Raw genomic sequence first — 25,448 nt, 5'->3', positions numbered from 1 at the left:
CAATGCTACTTTGTCTAGTATAGACAAAACAATCTTTTTAGGGACCAGGTTCTAAATCTCTTAAATAATCTCAACTTCACTTTGAGTTTGTTTTGAACCATCTTTCTGGGTACTACTTTTTGTGCAATACGTTGATTAGCAAGCTTTGTCCAGAGGAAGATAGCCAGAAGGGGGAGGTATATGGAGACTATTTCATTCAAGGATTTATTGGGGAAACTAAGGATTTTTAGTTGGACAAGTAAAGATTCTACAAAGATTTGGTAGCTTAAATATTTGAACATCTGCCATCTATTAAATGTATACCACATGCCCCAGAGAACAGAGAAAGAAGAATAGATGGCACCTGCAGAAAGGCTGATTTAGAATCTGTGTAAAGGAAAACTTCCTGACAAGTAGAACTGTCCAAAACAGAATGACTTGCTTTAGGAAGTATTGAGTTCTTCAGTCAGCAGTTGAGTGTTTACTTACGGAGAATATTATAGAAGAAATTTTCCTATTGGACTAAATGTTTTGGGTAGTTTCTTCCAGTTCTATAATTTTATGGTTCTATGAATTCAATTTCCTTTGTTTTAATGCATTGGCTCTGACTGATTGCAATTCTTCTCTATCTTATCTCTTCCCTGAAAGGGTTACCACTGATTTTTAGACAAGACAATGCAAAGACAGATGCTGCAGGACAGTTTGAAGAACATGAGCTGGCTCGGAGCCTGAGCCCCCTTTTATTCTGTTATGCTGACAAAGAACAGCCAAATCTGTAAGTAAAATTAATTATGGGAAGGGCAAACAAGCTCCTAGAGAGTGGAAAAAGTTACCAAACGATTTAGGACTAGCATTTAAGTAGAAATATACTGCAGATAACAACCCTGGCTTGGCAAGGAGATAGATGGGATGACCTAATGGGATTTTTTCCATATCTAATTTCTGTGTTATTTGATATTGAAAACAAACTATTTAGTTGGTTTATAATAAAAGCAGTGGGGGTGGTTTTACTTTACATGTATTGAAGTCATACTTCTCATAGCTGTAATGGAGAAGAAACCACATTTTTTCCTTGCTTCACTTCCTTATGCTATTTTTTTTTTTCCTGTAAGTTTTCAGTGCAGGAAGGAAGGAATGGTATATGCTGGAGATAAATTAGTTTTCCATTAAAAGATATACAACTATTCAATTCAAGTACTTTTGTGAAATTTACCCTTTAGACCTTTAACTAAAATGTACCATTTCAGTTCAAAGCATTTCAAGGTTATTTTAAAAATGAGAAAGAAAATGAAATCTAACAAGAGTTATGTGAATTTATGAAAGAGGACAGAAGAATAACAGGGACCACTAATTTCATATTATATTTGTCTTTTCCCTACTGCTTTCTTTTCATTCTTTTACTATTGACCTAGTATTGTCTCCCTAAGTCATATTAGAACTTCAGTCTGAAGAGATGTCAGTTATTATAAAGTCACATCTGAAGGATGTGTCTGCTTTTCCAAAAACACCATCCCAACAGTCTGTAGCAGTGGTCCTCAAACTTTTTAACTAGGGGGCCAGTTCACTGTCCCTCAGACTGTGGGAGGGCTGGACTAGAGTAAAAACAAAAACTCACACTCTGTCTCCGCCCTCAGCCCATTTGCCATAACCCAGCGGGCCAAATAAACGTCCTCAGCGGGCCGCATCTGGCCCGCAGGCGGTAGTTTGAGTACCCGTGGTCTATAGTATCCTGTTGATAACCTCATAGTGTTCTGAAGCACACATAGTTTCTGTGCTTTTTTGAGTGTTCTGCTTTAATAAATGTGGATTTGTTCCACCAAGCAAAACTAGAGTTAAGTTTCAGTAATTTAGCATCCATGTTGAAAAGAGTATTGACTGGGGCTCTGGGCTTGGCAGGTGAAGAAAGCTGTCCGGGAAGCTCAGCCACCAACGTAAAACTTTATGTTAAACTTAAGTTTTTTTTAGTCACGTATACCCAGATGTTCTCAAGGAGTCTCCTTGCGGCTAAAGGCACACAAACACTCTTGAAGTTCTGATTGTGTTTACCATCTTAATGCTTTTGACCAAATGACAGTCTCTAGGGCTTTTTGTTTCCAGCTCCTAGCTCTCTAGGAAGTAACTTGTATCAAATGATGCTTCCAGGAAAGAAAGCACAGTGACTCACTTCACCCTATTTATTTTTCAGTACTTAATTCTAAGACTCTTAATTTAGCACTTAATTCTAAGACTCAAACCATTACAGAGTGAAAAGCTAAATGTTATGATATTGGCAATCTTAGCAGTATTCTGCAATGGGTGAGGAGTTAAGATTCTGGGGGAAGGGGAGAAGGTCATGTGAATAAAAATTATCATTGGACTTCTGAAAATTGATGTAGGATTCTGTAGTAGTCTAGCTCATGGCCTATGACTGGATAACTAGAATTTGAGCATTGCATTAATATTAGAAGCAAGTGATGCCCTTAACCACAGGATAGAAATTGGAGGGAAGGACTGGTGTTAGAAGAATGTTGTATTTGCTCATTTGCTTGTGTCCAATTCTTAGTGACTCTATGGACCATCACGTGCCACGCCTTTCTGTCTTTCACTGTCTCCCAAAATCTGACCATAGTCATTTCTTCCATGATGCTATCTATTCATCTCATGCTTTGCCATCCCCTTCTCCTTTTACTTTCAGTGTTTCCTAACATCATGATCTTCTGCAATGAGTCTGGATTTCTCATTATAGGAATAAAGTATTTAAACTTCAGCTTTAGTAATTAGCTTTCCAATGAATAATCTGATATAATTTCTTTAAGTATTGACTGTCTTAAAAAAAAAAAAATTGACTGTCTTGACCTCCTTGCTGTCCAAGGGGTCTAAAACCTCTTCTCCATCACCACAGTTCGAAAGTATCTATTCTGTATCACTTTGGAAAAATAGACTTCTTTTCCACTTACTTGCTTTTCTGCCCAACAGCTGTACCATGAGGATCGGTAGGGGGATTCACCCTGAAGGTGTGCCTGGCTGGTGCCAGGGCTTTTCACTGGATGGTGGAAGTGGAGTTCGAGCCCTGAAAGTGATCCAACCAGGAAACCGGCCTGGTCTGATTTATAACATTGGTATGTGACCCTTGACCATGTGCTGCAGCCTTAAGCTTGCCCCAGTATAGTCGTGGCCTTTGGGCTGCCTCTCTCGGAGTACCAAGAAGTGACTTAGATACCATTCAAAAAGCTCTCTCTTGAGGGCTGTCTTGTCTATTTAATTTCATGCTTACCTATGACCAGGAAAAAGTATCATTTTGACTTGAATCCTTATTTTTGAAAGAACAATAGGAACATTTAGAAAGGCTTTTCTTCATTTTCCCCAAAATTCATTGAAGTTTACAAACTTAGGAAGAGGGTGGCATTTTTCTCCATGAAACTGGAGCAGAATATTTTAGTGACTTGCCTGGCACTGAAGGACAGGTCTGAGTCACAGGCAGGTCTAGAATTCATGCCCTGAACTTGAAAAGAGTGCATGAAAATTGCTAAACTGCTAAATCATAGTTCCAAAATACTGAAAAGGGCTGGTCCCACAGAGAGACCAGGAGTATTATTGTAGGGATTAAGATAAATTTGACTTATCTTTTTTCAAAAACAGTAATAATGATGAAAATAATAATTGTGCTTTGTCTTATTTCTAATGTCACAAACTCCCTTCAGTAGTATGTAGGCTCCTCGAAGAAATGACTGGTTTTTGTCTTTGTGTCCTTAGCATACAAGGCAGTAGCTGTCATGGTAGGTACTTAGTAAGTACATATTCATTTGAACTGAATACCTGTACAGTCAGGCATCATCATTCGCACATTAAAAGGGAAAAATTAAGATGCCATCATTGCATTATTTATTTAGAAGGTACAGTACCTACTGAGCTTGGGAAGATCAGCTGCGCCCAGCTCGAAGAGGCAGACAGGAAATACAAAAGAGCACTAACTTGGCCACATGTGTATGTTAGGAGTGCCAGCACAGTGGCTGTGCCGAGAAGGGAGCATAGACAGGAAAGCCTGGAGGTGGGAGACCAGGCAGTACCAGCTGGGCCCAGCAAGCACATAGCTGGAGTTCTGGCAGGTTGTTGCAGGCTTAATTCCCAGTGACACTTTATTGTTGAAGCCAGACTCAGAGTATCAACTGATGCTGTCTGAAACTGAGCACTGGTGCTTGTCATTGAGAAAATGAAAACAGTTAGCAGGTTTTAAGCATCTCAGTGTTCAAGATACAGAGAAGATAGCTTCTGCCTAATTAAAGAAAAGGCATAAGATGTGCCAGTTACTAGTGTAGTAAAATAAGTTTTATCTGTTTTTCAAACTGATTGACTTAACATTTCTAAGTTCTTTGGTGTTTTATGATTTATCCAGCCCTTTAAGTGTTTGTAAGCCTTCATAATTATTTAAACATTTGTTTATATTGATAATTAGCATTTTTTGATTATCATGTATCCATCCATTGTGATAGATTTTATGTTATTTACTACTGATTTGTTGATCTCAGGTAATTTATCTTTATAAAATCATTCAGGGTTTGGATTTGGTGTTTCAGGTTTTCTTTCTCATTGCTTTTCCCATAATGCTTTTCTCTTTTTGGATCATGTTATGTAAAGTATATAGCTTGTTGTAGGGTATGGGTGGAGGTTTTTGACCAAGGATAAGAATGGTGGTTAAGATTGCAAATATTTGGGGCATAAACTTAGACACAGATGGACAGGAGTAGATTACATAAAATTATAACAATGGCCAACTTTTGCTATTTGAAACTAAATGCTTGTGGATGAATCCTGTTCATTCCAATTATACTGGTTTTATTACAGTGTTTCTAAGGAAATCAGGCTAGGCAACATGGAGTGACTAATAATGAATTGAGTAGTTATAGATGAAATGCTACTAAGATTAGAATAGAAGGCTACACTCTGCTAATAGGATCATACTTTCATTTCCAAATCTGTACAATGAATTGAATCGGGAGCTTACTGCACTAGTAAACATTCATGAAGTGTTTATTGTATGCTGGGGAAAGTGCTAAACATTGAGTATACAAAGAATGTCCCTGTCTTTAAGGAACTCACAATCAGATTGGGAAGATAACATGCGAACAATGATGTGCAAACAAGTTAGGGACAGCTTACAAAGGAAATAAGCCTCAGAGGGAAGACCCTAGAATTAAAAGAGATTGGGGAAGGCTTTATATAGAAGGTAGGGTTTTAGCTGGGACCTGACAGAAGCCAGGGAAGCCAAGAGATGGATATGAGGAGAGAGAGCATTCCAGGCATGGATGAACGGCCAGAAAAAATGCTCGGAGATGAGACCTAATGTCTTGTTGGGGTAAAAGGCAAGAGGCCAATGTCACTGGGTCAAGAGTGTGTGAGGAGGAAGGTGGAAGATAACCAGAAAGGTAGGAAGGGACTACGAGCTTTGAATGCCAAACATTTCATACTTGATTCTTGAGGTGATAGGGAATCACCAAAGTTTATTGTATAAGGAGATGACGGGGTAGACCTTTACTATAGGAAAATCTTTAATGTCTGAATGGAGGCAAGATTGGAGTGGGGACAGACTTGAGGTAGGCAGAAGTCTCTCCACAGGCTATTGCAATAATTGAGGCTTGAGAGGCTGAGGGCCGGTCTATACCAGGTGTGACAGTGGCAGAAGAACATGGAAGCATTTTCAGGACATGTTGCAGAGGTGAAACTGGCAACATGTTATGTAAAGGGGGTGTCAAGGATGACCTCTATGGTGTGACACTGGGAGATTTGAAGGATAAGTGGTGCTTTCAACAGTAATAGGGAAGTTTGAAAGGGAGGAATGTTTAAGATATCTAGTTCTGGTTTGAGATACCTGATAAGTAGTTGGAGATGGGAGACTGGAGATTAGGTCAGAGTAATTAGATTGGAGAATCATCAGTAGAAAGATGATGATTAAATTTATGAGAATGAATGAAGTCACCAAGTGAAATAGTGTAGAAGGAGAGGAAAAGAGGGCTCAGGATAGAACTCTTTGGAGACACCCAATTTTGTTCATGAAAGTATGTTTTTTTTGGTTCAACTCTTTTCTTTCTCTGCATCAGTTGATCAGAATTGATCTTATTTTTAGGTATTGATGTCAAAAAAGGCCGAGGTCGCTACATTGATACTTGCATGGTCAACTTTGCACCCAGATATCTGCTAGATAATAAGTCATCTCATAAGCTAGCTTTTGCACAGAGAGAATTTGCCAAGGGACAGGTAAGAAATTTTCCTATGAAGATTGACTGGTACTTAATTAATAGCCTAATGACTATTATTTTTGAATAAGCTGGGTATTGCTTGAGAAGCATTCATTTTAAACCCAACTTTGTGGAAACTTAGCTATTATTAATGGAATGCCAATAATGTTTGCTGTAGTCAAAACAAGTAATAGAAGTGCCTTGTTCAAATACTTACTTTAACTATGTATTCTAATAAATCATGACTGAGCTTATTTTGGAACACCCAGAAAAAAACCTGTGTTCAAAAAGTGTTTACATTTAAGAGTAGAGGATACTCTATTCTTATGGGGACTATACTATGGGATCTCCATTTTGGGTGGGAGGCAAGAGGTCTAACAGTTTGAAGATAGAAAATAACCTCATTTGTTCACTCGACTTTAATGGGCTGCTATCTTTTAGGGAACATCCAATCCTGATGGTTATATCTCTACCCTCCCTGGTTCCAGTGTGGTTTTCCACTGGCCCCGAAATGACTACGACCAGCTCTTATGTGTGCGTCTCATGGATGTCCCCAACTGTGTTTGGTCTGGAGGCTTTGAAGTCAACAAGAACAACTCATTCCATATCAATATGAGGTAAGCAGAGGGCATCTCTAGTCAGACAAGATACACTTCATTGGGATTGCAATCATGGAAACTGCCCATTGCCCTGCCTTCTTCTGCTGTGACTTGTTTGTGTTTAGTTTAGCCCTAACCTGGTGAAGCTCATACGAGCATGAGTATGTTGGTGGAACGAGCTTAATGGCAGTGTTCGTCTTCTTCGCTGCAGTGAAAGAACTGCTTGTATTCAGGTAGACGGTTGTGGCAAGTTACAAAGACCAAGGGTTAGAATTGTCAGAAGAACACTGAGCTCATGTGATGAATAATGATTGCCTGGAACTCTAGAAATTTTTCTTAGATTTAAATGAAGAATCTGATTACTTATTTTTTAATCTATTCTTATAAGTTTGTACACATTTCCCATGGATTCAGTGCCATTGTCATAAGTAGTCTGACTCCTTATTCCTAGCCTAGGATTCTTTAAGCTTTTAATAGTGAAAGTAAAAAATAAAAAAATCTCAGCCAGTCCAGGGGTTATTGTATTGTCTCACTATCAAGTTATTTATTCTGTCCCATGAAACTCGATCCAAAGAATTTTGAGTTCTGTGATAACGCATCCAATTTGGAATCCTAGATTCATTTTTATGTACATGTGTTAACAGTCAGGGCTTCATCATGTATATTCATATATTACCTTGGTAGGGTAGATCCCCTTGTTTGATATATGTTTTTGCAAAGCATTCCAAGTATTCCTATTGAATTTTATTTATTTTTTAAAAAGAGGAGAGGCTGGAATTGGAGAGGCAGATTTGGAAGTCTTTGTATAAAGGTGGAATTTACAGTCATGTAAGTGCAGTCAAGGGAGAGAGAATTGCAGGAGAAGAGGCACTTCTGTGGAAGACACACAACAAGGTGATGCAGAACACGAATAGGAAGATAAATCCATTACCCAAACTCATGACTCACCCCATCAAGCTAATGCATTCCTAAGTCAAACAAATAATTTTTGGATTGTTTCCCACTTTAATTTTTCCACATTACTTCTTTCCATGAATGTACACAATGAAGTAATGTGCAGTGAACCTGGAAAAGTTGGTTCCAACAGCATCACCAAAGATAGCAAACCCAAATGGGGGAGTTGGTAATTTAATCCCAGAGACCTCAGGGAGCATCTGGAGGGGCTTCAGGAGCATCTGGGCAATATGTCAGCTTTAGAAATATCCATTTGCCCACGTGTGCAAAAGTGTTTGTAGGAGCCCTTTTTGTCAAGGCAAGGAAACTAAGTAGATGCCCATCAGCTGAAAAGTGGCTGAATAAATTGTGGTATATGAATGTAATGGAATATTATTGTTCTATAAGAAACGATCCGCAAAATGATTTCAGAAAAACCTGGAGACACTTACACAAACTGATAAGTGAAATGAGCAGAACCAGGAAAACATTGTATGTAGTAACAACAAAATTATGCAATGATCAATTCTGATCGATGTGGCTCTTTTTTTTTTTTTTTTTTTTTTAAATTTTTTTTTTTATTATATATATATATATTTTATAATATTATCCCTTGTATTCATTTTTCCAAATTACCCCCCCTCCCTCTATTCCCTCCCCCCGACGACAGGCAATACCATACATTTTACATGTGTTACAATATAGTCTAGGTACAATACATGTGTGTGAATATCATTTTCTTGTTGCACAATAAACATTAGAATCCGAAGGTACATGCAACCTGGGCAGACAGATATTAGTGCTAACAATTTACATTCACTTCCCAGTGTTTCTTCTCTGGGTGTAGCTACCTCTGTCCATCATTGATCAACTGGAAGTGAGTTGGATCTTCTTTATGTTGAAGATTTCCACTTCCATCAGAATACATCCTCATACAGTATTGTTGTTGAAGTGTACAGTGATCTTCTGGTTCTGCTCATTTCACTCAGCATCAGTTGATTTAAGTCTCTCCAAGCCTCTCTGTATTCCTCCTGCTGGTCATTTCTTACCGAGCAATAATATTCCATAACCTTCATATACCACAATTTACCCAACCATTCTCCAACTGATGGACATCCATTCATCTTCCAGTTTCTAGCTACAACAAAAAGAGCTGCCACAAACATTTTGGCACATACAGGTCCCTTTCCACTCTTTAGTATTTCTTTGGGATATAATCCCAGTAGTAGCGCTGCTGGGTCAAAGGGTATGCACAGTTTGATAACTTTTTGGGCATAATTCCAGATTGCTCTCCAGAATGGCTGGATTCTTTCACAACTCCACCAGCAATGTATTAGTGTCCCAATTTCCCCACATCCCCTCCAACATTTGTCATTATTTGTTCCTGTCATCTTAGCCAATCTGACAGGTGTGTAGTGGTATCTCAGAGTGGTCTTAATTTGCATTTCTCTGATCAGTAGTGATTTGGAACACTCTTTCATGTGAGTGGATATAGTTTCAATTTCTTCCTCTGAGAATTGTCTGTTCATATCCTTTGACCATTTATCAATTGGAGAATGGTTCGGTTTCTTATAAATTATGGTCAGTTCTCTATATATTTTGGAAATGAGACCTTTGTCAGAACCTTTGTTTTTAAAAATATTTTCCCAATTTGTTACTTCCCTTCTAATCTTGTTTGCATTAGTATTATTTGTACAGAAACTTTTTAGTTTGATGTAATCAAAATCTTCTATTTTGTGATCAATAATGATCTCTAGTTCTCCTCTGGTCATAAATTCCTTCCTCCTCCACAAGTCTGAGAGGTAGATTATCCTCTGTTCCTCTAATCTATTTATTATCTCCCTCTTTATGCCTAAGTCATGGACCCATTTTGATCTTATCTTGGTATATGGTGTTAAGTGTGGATCCATATCTAATTTCTGCCATACTAATTTCCAGTTTTCCCAACAGTTTTTTCCGAATAATGAATTTTTATCCCTAATGTTGGAATCTTTGGGTTTGTCAAAGATTAGATTGCTATAGATGTACCCTTTTTTGTCCTTTGTATCTAATCTGTTCCACTGATCTACCGGTCTATTTCTTAGCCAATACCAAATGGTTTTGGTGACTGCTGCTATATAATATAGCTTTAGATCAGGTACACTTAGACCACCTTCCTCTGAGTTTTTTTTCATTAGTTCCCTTGCAATTCTTGACCTTTTATTCTTCCATATGAATTTTGTTGTTATTTTTTCTAGGTCATTAAAATAGTTTCTTGGGAGTCTGATTGGTATAGCACTAAATAAATAGATTAGTTTGGGGAGTATTGTCATCTTTATTATATTCGCTCGGCCTATCCAAGAGCACTGAATGTCTTTCCAATTATTTAAATCTGATTTTATTTTTGTGGCAAGTGTTTTGTAATTTTTCTCATATAATTCCTGGCTTTTCTTTGGTAGATGGATTCCCAAATATTTTATACTCTCAACATTTGTTTGGAATGGAATTTCTCTTTGTATCTCTTGCTGTTGCATTTTGTTAGTGATATATAAAAATGCCGAGGATTTATGTGGATTTATTTTGTATCCTGCCACTTTGCTGAAATTTTGAATTATTTCTAGTAGCTTTTTAGCAGAGTCTTTGGGGTTCTCTAAGTATACCATCATGTCATCTGCAAAAAGTGATAGTTTAATTTCCTCATTTCCTACTCTAATTCCTTGAATCTCTTTCTCGGCTCTTATTGCTGAGGCTAGCGTTTCTAGTACTATATTGAATAGTAATGGTGATAGTGGGCAACCTTGTTTCACTCCTGATCTTACTGGGAAAGGTTGCAGTTTATTTCTATTGCATATTATGCTTACTGACGGTCTTAAATATATACTCCTGATTATTCTAAGGAATAATCCATTTATTCCTATACTCTCAAGAGTTTTTAGTAGGAATGGATGTTGGATTTTGTCAAATGCTTTTTCTATATCTATTGAGATGATCATATGGTTCTTATTAATTTGATTATTAATATGGTCAATTATATTAATAGTTTTCCTAATATTAAACCAGCCCTGCATTCCTGGAATAAATCCTACTTGATCATAGTGTATTATCTTGGAGATGATTTTCTGAAGTCTTTTTGCTAATATCTTATTTAAGATTTTAGCATCAATATTCATTAAGGAGATTGGTCTATAATTTTCTTTCTCAGTTTTCGATCTACCAGGTTTAGGTATCAGTACCATGTCTGTGTCATAAAAGGAATTTGGTAGGACTCCTTCATCCCCTATTTTTTCAAATAATTTATATAACATTGGGGCTAATTGTTCTTTAAATGTTTGGTAGAATTCACATGTGAATCCATCTGGCCCTGGGGATTTTTTCCTGGGGAGTTGATTAATAGCTTGTTCTATTTCTTTTTCTGAAATGGGACTATTTAAGCAATTTATCTCCTCCTCTGTTAATCTAGGGAGCCTATATTTTTGGAGGAAGTCATCCATTTCACTTAAGTTATCAAATTTATTGGCATAAAGTTGGGCAAAGTAACTCCTTATTATTTCTCTAATTTCCTCTTCATTGGTGGAAAGATCCCCCTTTTCATTTGTAAGACAATCAATTTGATTTTCCTCTTTCTTTTTTTTGATCAAATTTACCAAAGGTTTATCTATTTTATTGGCTTTTTCATAAAACCAACTCTTGGTTTTATTTATTAATTCAATAGTTTTTTTACTTTCAATTTTATTGATTTCTCCTTTTAATTTTTGTATTTCGAGTTTAATTTTTGGTTGGGGGCGATGTGGCTCTTTTTAACAGTGAGGTGATTCAGGCCAATTCTAATAGACTTGTGATGGAGAGAATTATCTGCATTCAGAAAAAGGACTGTGGGGACTAAATATGGATCCCAACATCATGTTTTTGCCTTTTTTGTTGTTGTTTACTTGCTACTCATTTTTTTTTTCCTTTTTCTTGTATAGCATAATTGTGAAAATATGTATAGAAGAATTGCATATGTTTACATATATTGGATTATTTGCCATCTAGGGGAGGGAGTGGGGGGAAGAGAGGAAGAAAAAAATTTTGAACACAAGATTTTGCAAAGGTGAATATTAAAAATCATCTGTGTATATTTTTGGAAAATGAAAAGCTTTTTAATAAAAAAAGGAATGTCCATTTGACTACTTGTTGGGAGAAGAATAGATTCGAGTGAGAAGAGCCAGGAAGCAGATCATTCAGGTAGTTACTGAACTGACCCAAGTGAAAGGTCATTTATACAAGGGTCATGGCCATGTGGTAGTGCAGTGGATAGAGTGTTGGATGGGAGGACCTCGGTTTCAGTGTGGCCTCAGATATTAGCTCACTGAGCCCGGGCAAGTTATCTTTGTCCTTTCTCAACTACAAAATGAATATAGCAATAGTAACCACCTCGCAAAGTTGTTGAAAGGATCCAATGAAATATTTCTACAATAGTTTTCAACATTTATTTTTGTAAGAGTTTGAGAGCCAAAATTTTTTTTCCTCCCTTCCTTGCCTCCTCTCTCCCCAGGACAACAAACAATCTGATATAGATTATATGTGTACAATCATATTACACATATTTCCATATTAGTCATGTTGTGAAAGAAAAATCAGAACAAAAGGAAAAAATCTTGAGAGAAATAAAAAGCAAACACAAATTTTAAAAAAATTGAAAATAGTATGTTTCAATCCACATTCAATCTCCATAGTTCTCTCTCTGGATGCGAGTGGCATTTTCCATCCCAAGTTTCTTGGAATTATCTTGAATCATTGTAGTGCTAAGAAGGGCTAAGTCATTTTTAATTGATCATTGTACATTGCTGCTTTTACTGTGTACATTGATCTCCTGTGAAGTGTGTCCAGCATCAGTTCATGTAAGTCTTTCCATGCTTTTCTCAAATCAACCTGCTCAATTAGATGATGTTTGTAAAAGCCTTTAGATCAGTGCCTGGAACACAGTACATGCTATATATGTTTAGTTACTTCCTTTACTACCCTCCTCCACATGAAAGGAAGAAGATAATAGATAGAAGAGATTGTGGAGTTGGATTAATAAGATTTTATGACTGATTGTGTATGAGCGGATGGGGAAGAGAGAAGAGATGAAAATAAGGTCCTTCTGGGCTTGCTAACCTGGGTGACTGAGTTGTTGTTCATAGTGCCCTTGATTGAAGTAGAAAAGTTAGGAAGAAAGCAGTTTTATTTGGAAATATAATCAAATTCTCTGAGAATCATTTAATTAGAGATAATAGTTGAATCTTTGGGAGCTGATGAGAGTGAGAGATTGAGATAGACTCAGGAGAAAAAATAATATTTCAGGGTCTAGGAAGAGAAAGGGTAGTTAATAGTATCTAATGTTTTAAGAGGTCAGGAATTATGAAGAACAAGAAAATGTTGTTGGGTTAACCAACTGAAGTTATTGGTACTTTTGGAGAGAACAATTTCTGTTGAATGATGAGGTTGAATTTCAGATTTATAAAGAGCTCAGAAATAATTGGGAGGTTAGAAAGTGCTGGTAACTTTTTCAGGAAGTTTGTCTGTGAAGGGGAGAATGAACTAATAAATGATGCTTTAAAGGGTTGGTAGGATTAAACAAAGATTTTTGAAGATGCAGGAATTTGTCCATGTTTGGGCATTAGTGAAGGAGTCAGCAAATAAGAAAAGAGAGTATTTGGGTGATAGGGAAGACTCTCAGGCAGAGCTGGAAGAGAATAAGTCTAAGGTTCATGTGCTATTTTCTAGTTATCTGGGGTCATGTCTTAAACTTGAAGCTCAAAGAATAGGGATTAGATCTTGTCTAAAAGCCAGCCCCATGCTTTGTATAGAGTGATAATACCTGATAAATAATATCTGTTGAATGAACACAACAATTTGTTTCATTTGCCAACAGTATTCAGGCTAATGACAATGGAATTAACCAATTAGTATGTTGGTTGAGAACAAGAAATCTCTTGGAATAAAGACATTATCTGTACATTGCCATGTACATATAACTGAAAGTTTACTTTTATAAATGTAATATTACCAAATTCTTTGTGAAAGCTTTTAATTTCTTATGTATACATCCTATCTTTTTATATAGATTAATCTAGCATATATTGAGCTGTGCATGGGCACCCAGATGTTTTTGTTCATCTGATAATATTGCCATTATGATATCAGTAGAAAATCAGGCTGTTTTGAATGTTTTGAGGTTTGTTTGGTTTTTTTGAATGTTTTGAATTCTATTTTATTGTCTTTTTTTTTTGCAGAGATACCCTAGGCAAAAGCTTCTTCCTTCGAGTGGAAATTACTCTCCGAGGAGCCACATATAGAATTTCATTCAGTGACACAGATCAGTTACCTCCTCCTTTCCGAATTGACAACTTTTCCAAGGTATCAAGTCTTAACTTAGCAGGGAGCCCATTTAGGACCACACTGATTGTTTTGTAAGAGAAAGATCAAGGTTTTTGCTGCCTGAAGAAGAATGGTTGGAAGCATTTTGTCTTTGCAGGAATGAGAAGTAGGAATCCTTTTGGTCCTTAGTATCGCTAGTATCCTTCCTATCACTGAAAATCAATACCAGTAATAAAACTGAATAATCTGAGTCACCATCAGATAATTAATTAGATGAATGTCCTGAGAGCAGAATAGATATGCCCAGGCCAGATAGTATTCTGTAGTCCCCGAGGATTTTTTTTGACTATAGCATTTGGCATTCCTAACAGGCCTTCTGCCACAGAGTTGCTGGCTCTTAGAGTTCCATATAGTCAGTGAAAAAGTGACTCAGAATTAGGCCATCCCAGCAGCCCAGCAATGGGTAGCTTTGCTGTAGGTTTGTAATCAGGCATCCAAAGAAAACCAAATGAAAATGATTTTAAATGATTTCTGTGACTAATACTTTCAATTCCAAAACCTTAATTCTTCTTTTCAAGTATTTCATAGCAGGGGGAAAATTGCCACAGAATATAAATTGCTGACCCTAGGAATTTATCATTGGGAAGACTCTCAAGTGTTGCCTGCCAAGAGTCCCCTGGAATCCCTTTAGCTGAAGGATTCCTTAGAATAGGTGGATTCTTAGGTTTAAAAGGGAGGCTCCAAACTTTCCTGGAGTTGTTTCTATCTACAGTCAGCAGGCGGAAACCAACAGGAACATAAGCCAGCTGCCCGGCAAGGCCCTGATTCACCACCTGAGGTCACCACTCTGAATGAAAGTCCTCTTTGTCTTCTTTGCCATTCCTGTAGGTCCCAGTTGTCTTTACTCAGCACGGCGTGGCTGAGCCCAGGCTCCGAACTGAAGTGAAGCCCATGACCTCACTGGATTATGCGTGGGATGAGCCTGTCCTGCCACCTTTCATCACATTAACTGTTAAAGGAGCGGGCTCCTCAGAGATTAACTGCAACATGAATGATTTCCAGGACAACTGGCAACTTTATTATGAAAACTTCATCTATATAGCTGCTACATATACATTCTCAGGGTAATCCCTTGTTACTCTTCTTGTAAGCAAAAGGATCTGGTTATTAGCTGGCATTGGATTTTAAACTGTTATTCTAGTGACAGAACAAATTCTGGTCAGTCATCATCATAAACTCCTGGGCTAAACTCTTGGGAGTTCCTTTAATGTAGCCCCTTCCCTTGGACCAATGCCAAACATTATCCAAATTGAATAGAGTATTTTCTTTCAAAATTACCCAACACCCCTCCTCCCATAACCTTTTAACAACTCTTATTGTAAGGTTATATATTCTTTATGTCAATCCTAAATCCTTCTCACAGCTCTTTGAAAGCCCTTTTCTTCTTATTCGTTCTTCATTGCAAAATAACTTTTTATCATCACACCCATATGCCACCCACTGATGATACTATGTTAGGCTGACATTTGAGTATTATACCAGGTTTTTCCTGAAGTTTATGCAAAATAGTTGAGTTTGCAAGAAGCGCCAAATTTCCCATCAAAACCCTTCAAATTGGAATGTTTGTCATCATCTAGCTGTAGAAATTGTGAAAAGCAGCTACTTATTGCAGGTTAACTTCAAATAAGGCTTGGCAAGTTTGTCATTCAAACAATGGTATTTTTGTTTAGAAACAAAAAAAGCCTGTAAAAATGTGTTGGGTATTTTTTCTTCTGGGTAGTCATTCTTGGAAATCTCAAGTATAGCTTGCTCTTTCCATGTTAATATTGTCAGAGAAAATTTCAGATGAGATTTCTCTGACCAAAAAGGTGATATAACCAACTATTTAGCACTACAACTATACTTATATATAGCTTTTTTTTTTTTTTTTTTTAATTTGGGGACTGCCATTTGGACTTCTTATTAATTAATTAGGTCCCAGTCTATGACAGCTTATTGAGAATAATTTCATCCTACTGTGGAGGTGACTGGCAATAAGTATATGATATTTACTTACCTGAAGGACACATAGAAGCTCTTTCAGGGACCTGAAGACCCTTCCTTTTTTGGTGAGGGTAATATTGACTCTACTCTGCCAACGGCCTATGTACAAATAGCATGACATGTTTAGTTTTTCAAAGGCTATAATAGGAAATATTCAACAGTAGTTTTCCCCTTAAATTATATCAACCCTGTGGTTCCCAAGTTCAACCCCTGGCAGTTTTCTGAGCTATGTAAGTTGAAAGCTGCAGGGAGTTAATGGGAGGAAATTTTTGGAGGATTATATGAATCCGTGATTGAATCTCCTTTTGAGGTTTCCCCACATCTTCATAGTAACTAATGGAGGGAGTAGCACTGAAACTTTTCCTCCAGGCTTCTTACCTAACAAATTTCTTTGTGGTATTGGGGCTTAGAGATATACCCAGCTCATTGAAATTGTTATCTAAGACAGTGCAAAGCCCTTGTGCTGGCATTCTCTGAGATCTTAGGATGTTGAATCCCCCGGGAAGTCAAACAAGCAGGAGTTAATCTCTGACTTATTCATCAGTAAACCTTCACTGCCTAGCTGCCACAGGGCTGTACTCCTGGCTCTCTTATTCCTGATTTCTGCCAGAGAAGGAAGTAAGAATCAGGAATCTGGCAGAAGTCTTGGAAAGAAGGTCTTCCTCGATAATTTTCATCATCTAGTTAGCATTTTATACCTGAAGAAAAAAATTAAATTTTCACAGAATGGAAAATATAGTATTATAACCTTCTACACTATATTCTACATGTCAGATGTGATGTGCATCTTTGAATTGGAAAGAAATCTAGTGTATTTGCTAACTAAAATATAAGTCTTTCCTTTCTGCATTATTCCTTATTTATTCTTTCATAGAAATGATTAGACTCTCATTTTCATTGAATTTATATTGGATTTTCATGAAATTCCAGATTGCAGGAAGGAACAGGAAGGCCTGTGGCTTCCAACAAGGCTGTTACTTGTGGAGAGCTTGTCCTAGATGTCTCACCCAAAACGCAGAGAGTTATATTAAAGAAAAAGGTAAGAAACTGGGCTTTAATTGGAGCTCCTTTTGAAAGCATCCTACCAGATGTTCCTAACATCTCTAATTGAAATTTAGAGGTTCCTTTCTGAGGACTAGTTCAGTCAAGTTGATGTAACAGTGTGAAGTATTACAATATGTATACATGTATCTACATACATACATACATGTACATACAATGTGTATTCTAATAGATGGTGAATTTTCTGGATATTAAAGTACTCTTAAACAGTGAGATCAAACTCCAATAGAAATGAATCCATAGATTGACTTAGAAAACCACAAAATAACATGTCAATGTTGTGTTGTATTTTAATTAATTTTCTTAAACATTTTCCAGTTACTGGTTTGGGCTGCTAGTTTGACACTTCTCCACTAAAATTTGCTAAACAAAATTTTATTACATTTAACCACATTAGGAGGCATTTGCTTGATCTTGTAGATGTCAAAGGCTTAGGGTCACAGAGGTGTCTCTTGGCTCACTGTCTCATTTAACATAGGAGGACACTGAGAGTCAGAAAGCACAAGTGATTTTTCCAAGATTACACAGTGAGTAGAGCCAATTTTTGAACTCAGTTCTTGTGATTGCAAGTTAAATGCTCTTTCCACTGAGCTGAGACTTAGGGGACATCTGCACTGACAAGAAGATATGCTTCAGAGGTAGCATTGTTTTGTTTTACTTTTTAAAGCTATCTTATCTCATTTTGTTTAACTTGCAATTTAACCCTCTGTCATCTAAGCGGAATGTGGGCTGTTTTTTTTAAATGCTGGTTATTTGAGCTTTTGGAGTTACTTGAATTTTAGATAAGTTAGCTCTGAGTTAAGTTCCATAGCTAGAAGGTCATTCCTTCTCACCTCTACTTTGTAGAGTTCTAGGCTTCTTTCAGAACCTAGTTCTGGAAGCTTTTCTTTATCTGCCCAGGTGGTAGTGCCTTCCCCCTAAGTGAAATTACTTTATATATGTTTTATAGTTTCTTCTTATTTAATTGTGTCCTCCTAGGGGAATATAAGTTCCTTGAGGACAAGGACTTTTTGTCTTTGTCTCCCCACAGATCAGCAGAGTACTTGGCAAATAGAAGATGCTCAATATAATATACTTGCTGACTTGAGTTGAATTACAACTTAGTATATCTTCCTGCTTCTTATCTATCCCAAGTACCATCTTGTAATTAGTAGTGAAATGAGAATTACAAAAGGCTGCATGAAATGGAGGATATTTCCTGATCCTCTTCTGATTACAGCATGAGTTAAGGCTAACTGCCTCCTGAAAACTGGCAGTTCTTTCAGCTTCAGCTGATGAGACAATCTTAACTTCAAAAGATTACTGTTTTATTTTTTCCCGTATGCATACTCTAGGAACCAGGAAAGCGGTCTCAGCTGTGGAGGATGACTGGGACTGGCATGTTGGTCCACGAAGGCTCCTCAGTTCCTCACAACCCTAATAAACCTGCAGCTTCTCGATCCGTCGAAGGGTCTGCCATTCTAGACATTGCTGGTCTCGCTGCTGTGACAGATAACAGGTTATTATCAAGGCAGTTTGCGTTTAAGACTCATAGCTAATAAATTCAGGTTAAAACCAACTGTATAATTCTAAAACTGAGATTGAAATAAATTATTAACAATAAAGCATTTGTTTGCATAACTCTATGCTTATGTTTTCCCATCTGTTAAACTGGTGCTATTATTTATTTAAGATGTATATCCCACCTGCTTCCAAGAGGATGTTAGGCAATTTGCAGCAACTAATGCATGATGTAAAATAAGGCATTTTTGGGTAGAATAGAACAGAGACCATGTAAAGATCTAAAGTAGGTATGATTGATATCTCTTTTTGTGTTTCACAGAAATGTCTTTGTAAGAAATTGAAAAATATGTATCCAAGTTTATTATTTCTTGTAGTATATATTTTTCCAAGTTAATACTTGAGGCCGATGTTTTATTATTTTTCCCTTTTATTTTATACCCATTTTTTCCTGCCTTTAAGAAGTAGTTAGATTGAGTCCCAAGACAGTCAGGCATTTCATTAAATTTTTTAAGAGTAGAAGGCATTACAAGGGAGTTTAGAGTCAAGCAGCTCATTTCTGTGTGAGCAGAAATGAAGATTTTGAAATAGTTAGTCCTTGTCATTTTGTCTCTCTCCAGATTTGAACCTCTGATGCTGAGGAAGCCCGATCGTCGGCGCAGCACTACCCAGACGTGGAGTTTCCGTGAAGGAAAGCTGACTTGTGGGTTGCATGGGCTTGTTGTACAGGTCAGTGCTGTTGGAAGCTTGAGACAGCAACACTGTGTCCCACCCCTACCAAAAGATCATTCAGCAAACAGTACTTAGGTTTATTTAGGTTTACTCTTGGTAATGAAGAGTCCAGAGTAAATGGAGTAGTAATTGGGAGGTATATTAGGAATAATCCTGTGAAGTTTTAATCAAAAACTTTCACAATTATGCATGTTCTCCTGTTGTCTTTGCTGTGTTCTTTAAAGAATCCCAAAATGACCTGGTGAGTGTATTTCTAGCAAATGTCAAAGTGCAGATTACTTTGTTGTTCAGGCATATCCCTCTGTTTGCTGGGCACTTGAGTCAAAATGACAATTCAGATTAAATATTTCTAGGCAAACTTGTTTCAAATTTATGATTCTTGCGTGTAATCAAAGGTTTTTCTAGTCTTTCTCCAGTTGGCTATTCTCACATATTATGCATTAATTCTTTTCACTGGATCCTCTGACCAATTTGCACTACTTTGATATTCCCAGATATGTCCTACCCTTTCTTACCCCCTGTCCATTTTGGTTCATTCCATTCCCCTTTACCTCTAACTGCTAAAGTCTCTCCTTTCAGTCCCTAACTCAGGTGCCATGTCTTTCATGAAACCTTCCCTAATAGTACCAGATGAAAGGGATTTTCCTTATCCAGGTTTCTTAAAGTGTTTTACCTTGGCCTAGCCTTTGTACTCTTTCCTTTCTTGACAGTATCATAGTGATTTGCGTAGAGATTGCAGTCCTCTTGGGAAATAAGATCTTTAAGCGCAGGGTCTGTGTGTCATCTTTGTGTCTTTAAAAAGGGGAAGGATTTCAGTATTTAGACCGAGCTTCTCAGTTGTTACTTCTTTGTTCTTTTCTCAGTTTTGAACTGGAAAAGACCCAAAGTTAGACTTAAGGACACAAGATAGTTAGGAGTTGATATCCAAAATGATCCTCCAATCCCTTCCCCACAGTAACAAATAGCTGTCCTTGATGAATTATGTCACTTTATGTGATAATCATGTGTTGGTGAAAATTGAAAGATTGGCAGAAATAGCACAGAATTGAAAGTTCAGTAAGGTGGCGCCATAGTGCACACAGTGCCTGGCCTAGAGTCATGTTCCTAAGTTCAAATCTGGTCTCAGACACTTCCTGACTGAAATGACTGAACTCACCACAGTGTTGGAGAGAGAAATCTCCCAGTTTTCCAAAAAGAAAATACAAGGAGTCAATAGATTATAGGTCAGTGAACTTAACTTAGAATCCTGGTTAAAATCTTCAAAATATTATTAAAGAGATGATTAGCAAGCATATCTAGAAAAGGAAGTAGTCATCACAAAGAATCATGGTGGTTCTATCAATAACAGGGCTCATAAAACTTTCTTCATTCTCTTTTTTGATTATAAGACTAACTGGAGAGGGGAATATCGGAGATCTGTAGTTTGTCTTGATTGTAGCAGACGTAAGTCCTCAAGCCCTGCATGCTCTTCATTGGAAAAGGCATCAGGATATAGACTGAGTTGCAGCACAGTTGAGTAGATTCAGAGCTGGCTGAATGGTCAGAGCTGAAGTGTCATTTTTCATGTTTTCACTCCTTCTTTGGATCCCTAGAACTTGGCTCTGGGTCTGGCTCCTGGGAAGTGCTGATCAATGCTTCTTGACTGACTGTTTTGGATGCCAGTAGAGGGAATGCCCCAGGTATTTGTTATTGGCCCTCTACTGCTGAACATGTCATTGGTAACTTGAATAAAGACATTAGTCAAATTTATAGATTGTAGGAAGCAGGGAAGGATCGAAATTATACTGAATGACAGACAGAATAAGTTTCTCTAAAAATCTTGCCGAGCTAGAATTTGGGGCCAAATCTAGTAAATTGAAATTAAATGTGTATAACTATTATCTTAGACTTGGGATTAAATAATACACCATATAAATAATTGGTGAACTAGACATGACTGATCAGCAGTTCATCTGGAAACTCTGGGAGTTTGAGTGGCTATCAAACTTAAATAGGATTCAACAATGTGGTATAAAAACCAAGAAAACTAATGTAACCTTAGGCTCTCATGTGGAATACAGTATCTACAAATGATGAATCGAGAACTCTGATGACTTGGATCAATTGCATTTGGAGAATTGTGTTTCGTACTGGGAACATGTACTACTGAGTTCCACAAACTTGAGGGCTTTCAAAGGAAAATAACTAGAATGGCAAGAGACTTTGAGATTTTTATGCTACAGAGGGTAGAGAATAGGGTAATCCTTAGGGTAAGGTAGGAGAAATCCTGGGAAGTTGAGGGCCAACATATTTAGCTGTCTTCAAGTATTTGAAAAAGCTGTTACATCAAAGTAGGATTAAACATGTTTTGCTTGTCCCCAAAGGCCAGAATTAGAAGTGGGTAATTGATAATTACAGAGACAAATTTAAGCACGATGTGAGAAAAAAATTTGGGGAAGCCCAAAGTGGCTTGTGCTGCTTCAGGAACATTGTAATTGTCCCTCACTGGAGGTCTTCAAGCAGTGGCCAGCCACATGGCCCCTTGTTGGGTATGTTGGAGAGGGAATCTTGTGGGGCTCTGATTTTGGATTAGATGGAAGCCTCTGAAGTTGCTTCCAACTTGAAGGTTTTGTGATTGGGAAAATTCATGGTATGTTTTCTTAGGTAGAAACCAAGTTGTTCTTCCATGTGATAAATTGGTTTTTATAGCAAAAACGTGCTCTGGGGCTGATATCAAGGTTGTTTTGTTCAGCAGTCAGGGCAGTCCCTGACTACTATTGAGTAAAACTGTACTTTCTTTACTCCTACTGCCCTGAGCTCTTTGGATCAAAGACAAGCTCCCTGCTATATGAAGCATACATCTGGAACAGATTTGTGATTTTTCAATTAGCATTACAATTCATCCTTTTTGAGGCAAGAGGGGCCTTGTTAGAAACAGTGAGTCCTATGTCTGATCCACCTTTTATTTCTGATGTGTTTCGAAAATCCTCATAATCCTCTGTGTATATATTCTTTCTCGCTTTACCATTCCCCCCAAGTTAATCCTTCTGTGGTGGTTTTTTTTTTTTTTTTTAAGTCTATTTAAAAGAAACCCAACCCCCCCCCACACACACACACAATTTTGTCATTTTTATACCATTGAATAATTCTGTAGTAAAATATTCAATAGAGAACTTGTTTTGTTTGGGAAAATAAGCTTTTTAAAATCCAGTTATTCTGAACAATTCATTAACTGAAAAGGTTAAAGCAATTTCTGATAATAGCCTTATAAGGAAATATAAGTACTTTCTTTTTAAACCTTTACCAGTCACAAAAGCACTCTCCTTGTTGAAACCTGCCCTACAAATTAACAACTGAAAAGTTTTTTTTTTTTTTCTTTACTCACTTTTTGAACTCTGGTTTCATGAATTAACAAAGCAAACAAATATGGAATCCCTTCTCCACCCTCTGTCTGGCTTGTCTATGCTCTGTCTATGGAAATAATATGGCTTTGGTTTAGGCTGCATTTAGAGCTTACTGTGCCATAATATCTTGAATCTCCTTAGCTCTTGTGTTATTACACCTTGTTTTAGAAAAGGCCTGTCCTCAAAGTATTTTGCTATGTTGTCTAACCCTAAACTTTGGGATACTAATTCATTCCTGTTTTGGGAATTTTTCTGCTTTGGAATTTGTTTCTTGTTGGAAGGATAAGTGGTGGGCTCTGGTAGCCTGCTGTGCTTTCCTAATAAGTTTCAGTTGTTTTTTAGATTCTGTGAGCTGATGACTTAAAGAAAAAGGCCCAAGGGCTAGTTTTTAGCTCTTTCTCTATCTCTCATGTTCTCAGGTCTTCTTCTGATGCCTTCTGATGTCATGGAGGCTTCTCAGAGGCTCTGTCAGGAGTACACAAAAACCTGCTGATCCAAGTTGGAAGAGGCTCATTGGTGACAGTTTCTCTACTGAGTTGTGATTGTTTTTGGTTACAGCAACTTATGAAAAGTGTTGATCAGAATACAGAGGGGAATGCGATCTGTATTGATGGAAGGAATTACCACATTGATAAAAACGTGGATTCTTAGAGTAGTGAATAAATGTTGAGCGTGTGACATTGCACACTAAAGAAAGTTGAGTAAAGCAGTATAAATTAAACATCTGTGGAATAGCCTGAGATCCAAGCATACTTTTTCCAAAATTTATTGTATTACTCTGTATATCTTTAAAGTGATGTAAGACAACTTTGTAAGTAGCTTTGTTTGGGTGTTTATAGAGACAGCCTTTTGTGGTAAAGCAAGATGTGTTAATAAGTTAATCTTTCTAAACTTAAAAAAAAGGAAGAATTCACAAGTTTAAACTTTAGAGATGAAAACTAGACTTTCTTAGCTTTAAGGCAGAAAACAACAGTTGGGATGGACTAACAAAGAAGAGAAAGGCCGAAGGCATCCCTAAGAACCAAATCTGCATAGAAATGGGAGTTTGGAGGAACTGGATGCTACTCAAATATGGGAGAGTCAGAAAGTCTTGTAAGAATTGAAAATAATTCTTGCTAAAAAGAGTTTAACTAGGATCAAGTACTATTTTCATGAAAGGCAAAGTTATTTTATTTGAGTTAAGGTTGCTGGAGAAAGAAGTTAATAAGATATTACTCTTTCTGTGTGTGGCTGATAGCCTTGAGATTGTCATGAAAATTGGTCAGGTTAAGGGAAATGAAAAACCCCAGAGTGTTTGGGAGGCAAAAGGAGTTGTGGTGAAAATGTATTTGAGGCAGGTAAGGTACTGATGGATCTTATTGCAGAGAAGAGAGAAGGATGAGGGACCCAGGTCCCATAGACCAAGGAACTAAGAGGAGAGAATTTAAATCTAAAGGACATAAAGTACTTACTGAGTGGTTCAGTTCAACAAATTGAATTTAGTAAACATTTATTAAACACCAGGTGCCATGCTAAGTGCTGGAGTGGTTGTCAAAAATGTTCAGAAAGTAATAGTGGGAACAAGCCAACATCTCCTGTCTTTGGCTGTCAAAGATGGGGGAAAGGGAGTTAGCACTCTCTTGGATGCTGTAGGGGTCAAAGGAGCTCTGTCCTTGCCCTCTTAAGACTTTACTTTGGAAAGGATGAGAGGAGGGCAGCCAGGGCATGCTATCTTTGCCACTGATCTTAGGTATCTCCTATAACATAGGCATAAGTTCCTACTCTTGGTATCTCAATGGGAAGGTGTCCCCAGGAGAGGAACATGATGTCCAGATGGAACCCCGATGAAATCACTAGCCCTGAACCAGGCTGAGGAGTAAGACCAAATTGCCAGATTGGTTACATTGTTCAGGGGAAGAAAAGTAGTATCTTCTTTGTTCTTCTGTGTCAGACCTGAGACAAAACTCTGGTTGCCTGGGGCTACTTCTGTCTCTGCTTCTCATGTGATACATTACATTGTTGGTACATCTGTCTTTTTCCCTGACTGTGTTTTGTCATCTTCTAGGCAAAAGGAGGAATCTCTGGTTTATATGATGGAGCAGAAGTTGTTCTTGGTCCTGATACTTCTCTGGAACTTTTGGGACCAGTTCCACCTGAGCAGCAATTTATTGATCACAAAATGAGACCTGGATCTGGAATATTAGCTATTAAAGTTATTCCAGATGGACCAACCCGAGTACTCCAGGTGACAATGTATCACATGTACCTTCCAAATTTAATATGTTCCTTCTTTTTTAAACAGGATGTTTAGGTTTCTTTAGTTCAATCTAACTACTGTGACCCCTAATGAGTTTGTTAATTCCTAGCATCATCTTTTTACACAGAGGTCTAAATGATTCCATTTTAATAACATTTTACATATAATTGTATATTGTCTGCCATCGTGGGAACTTCTTGCATTGATTTTTGTTTTGCCATTAAAAAAAAAAAATCCCACCTCCTCTTTTACATTTATCCCCTAGAAAACAACATGATAGGACTTTTTAAATGTTATAACACCTATGAACTTCATATTTTGTAATAATTGTGCCTTAAGACAAAAAAATCTTATAAAAATGTTAAACTTTAGGCTCTTATGTTTGCTTTCTGAATGTGCTTAGAATTTTTTTTTAGTTTATTCAGAAGAATAAACAATTTGCTATTCA

At 37.3% G+C, this 25,448-nt stretch overlaps 1 protein-coding gene across 4 annotated transcripts in view; it reads left to right on the top strand.

Annotated features, from left to right (window-relative positions):
- VPS13D (vacuolar protein sorting 13 homolog D) overlaps positions 1–25,448 on the top strand; it is a 324,514-nt gene that overhangs the window by 140,288 nt on the left and 158,778 nt on the right. For all 4 annotated transcript variants that reach the window (XM_074306229.1, XM_074306230.1, XM_074306228.1 and 1 more), the window contains 10 exons: positions 628–754; positions 2,935–3,077; positions 6,080–6,210; positions 6,633–6,808; positions 13,960–14,083; positions 14,933–15,168; positions 17,018–17,126; positions 18,484–18,647; positions 19,270–19,378; positions 24,809–24,988. In XM_074306229.1, coding sequence (XP_074162330.1) covers positions 628–754; positions 2,935–3,077; positions 6,080–6,210; positions 6,633–6,808; positions 13,960–14,083; positions 14,933–15,168; positions 17,018–17,126; positions 18,484–18,647; positions 19,270–19,378; positions 24,809–24,988 — 1,499 coding nt within the window. The remainder of the gene's footprint in view (positions 1–627; positions 755–2,934; positions 3,078–6,079; positions 6,211–6,632; positions 6,809–13,959; positions 14,084–14,932; positions 15,169–17,017; positions 17,127–18,483; positions 18,648–19,269; positions 19,379–24,808; positions 24,989–25,448) is intronic.

The sequence above is a fragment of the Sminthopsis crassicaudata genome, chromosome 3 (assembly GCF_048593235.1).
Source record: "Sminthopsis crassicaudata isolate SCR6 chromosome 3, ASM4859323v1, whole genome shotgun sequence".
In the NCBI taxonomy this organism is placed as follows: Eukaryota; Metazoa; Chordata; class Mammalia; order Dasyuromorphia; family Dasyuridae; genus Sminthopsis; species Sminthopsis crassicaudata.
Note: the sequence above shows the minus strand (reverse complement) of the source record. Positions and strands in the feature narration are given on the sequence as shown.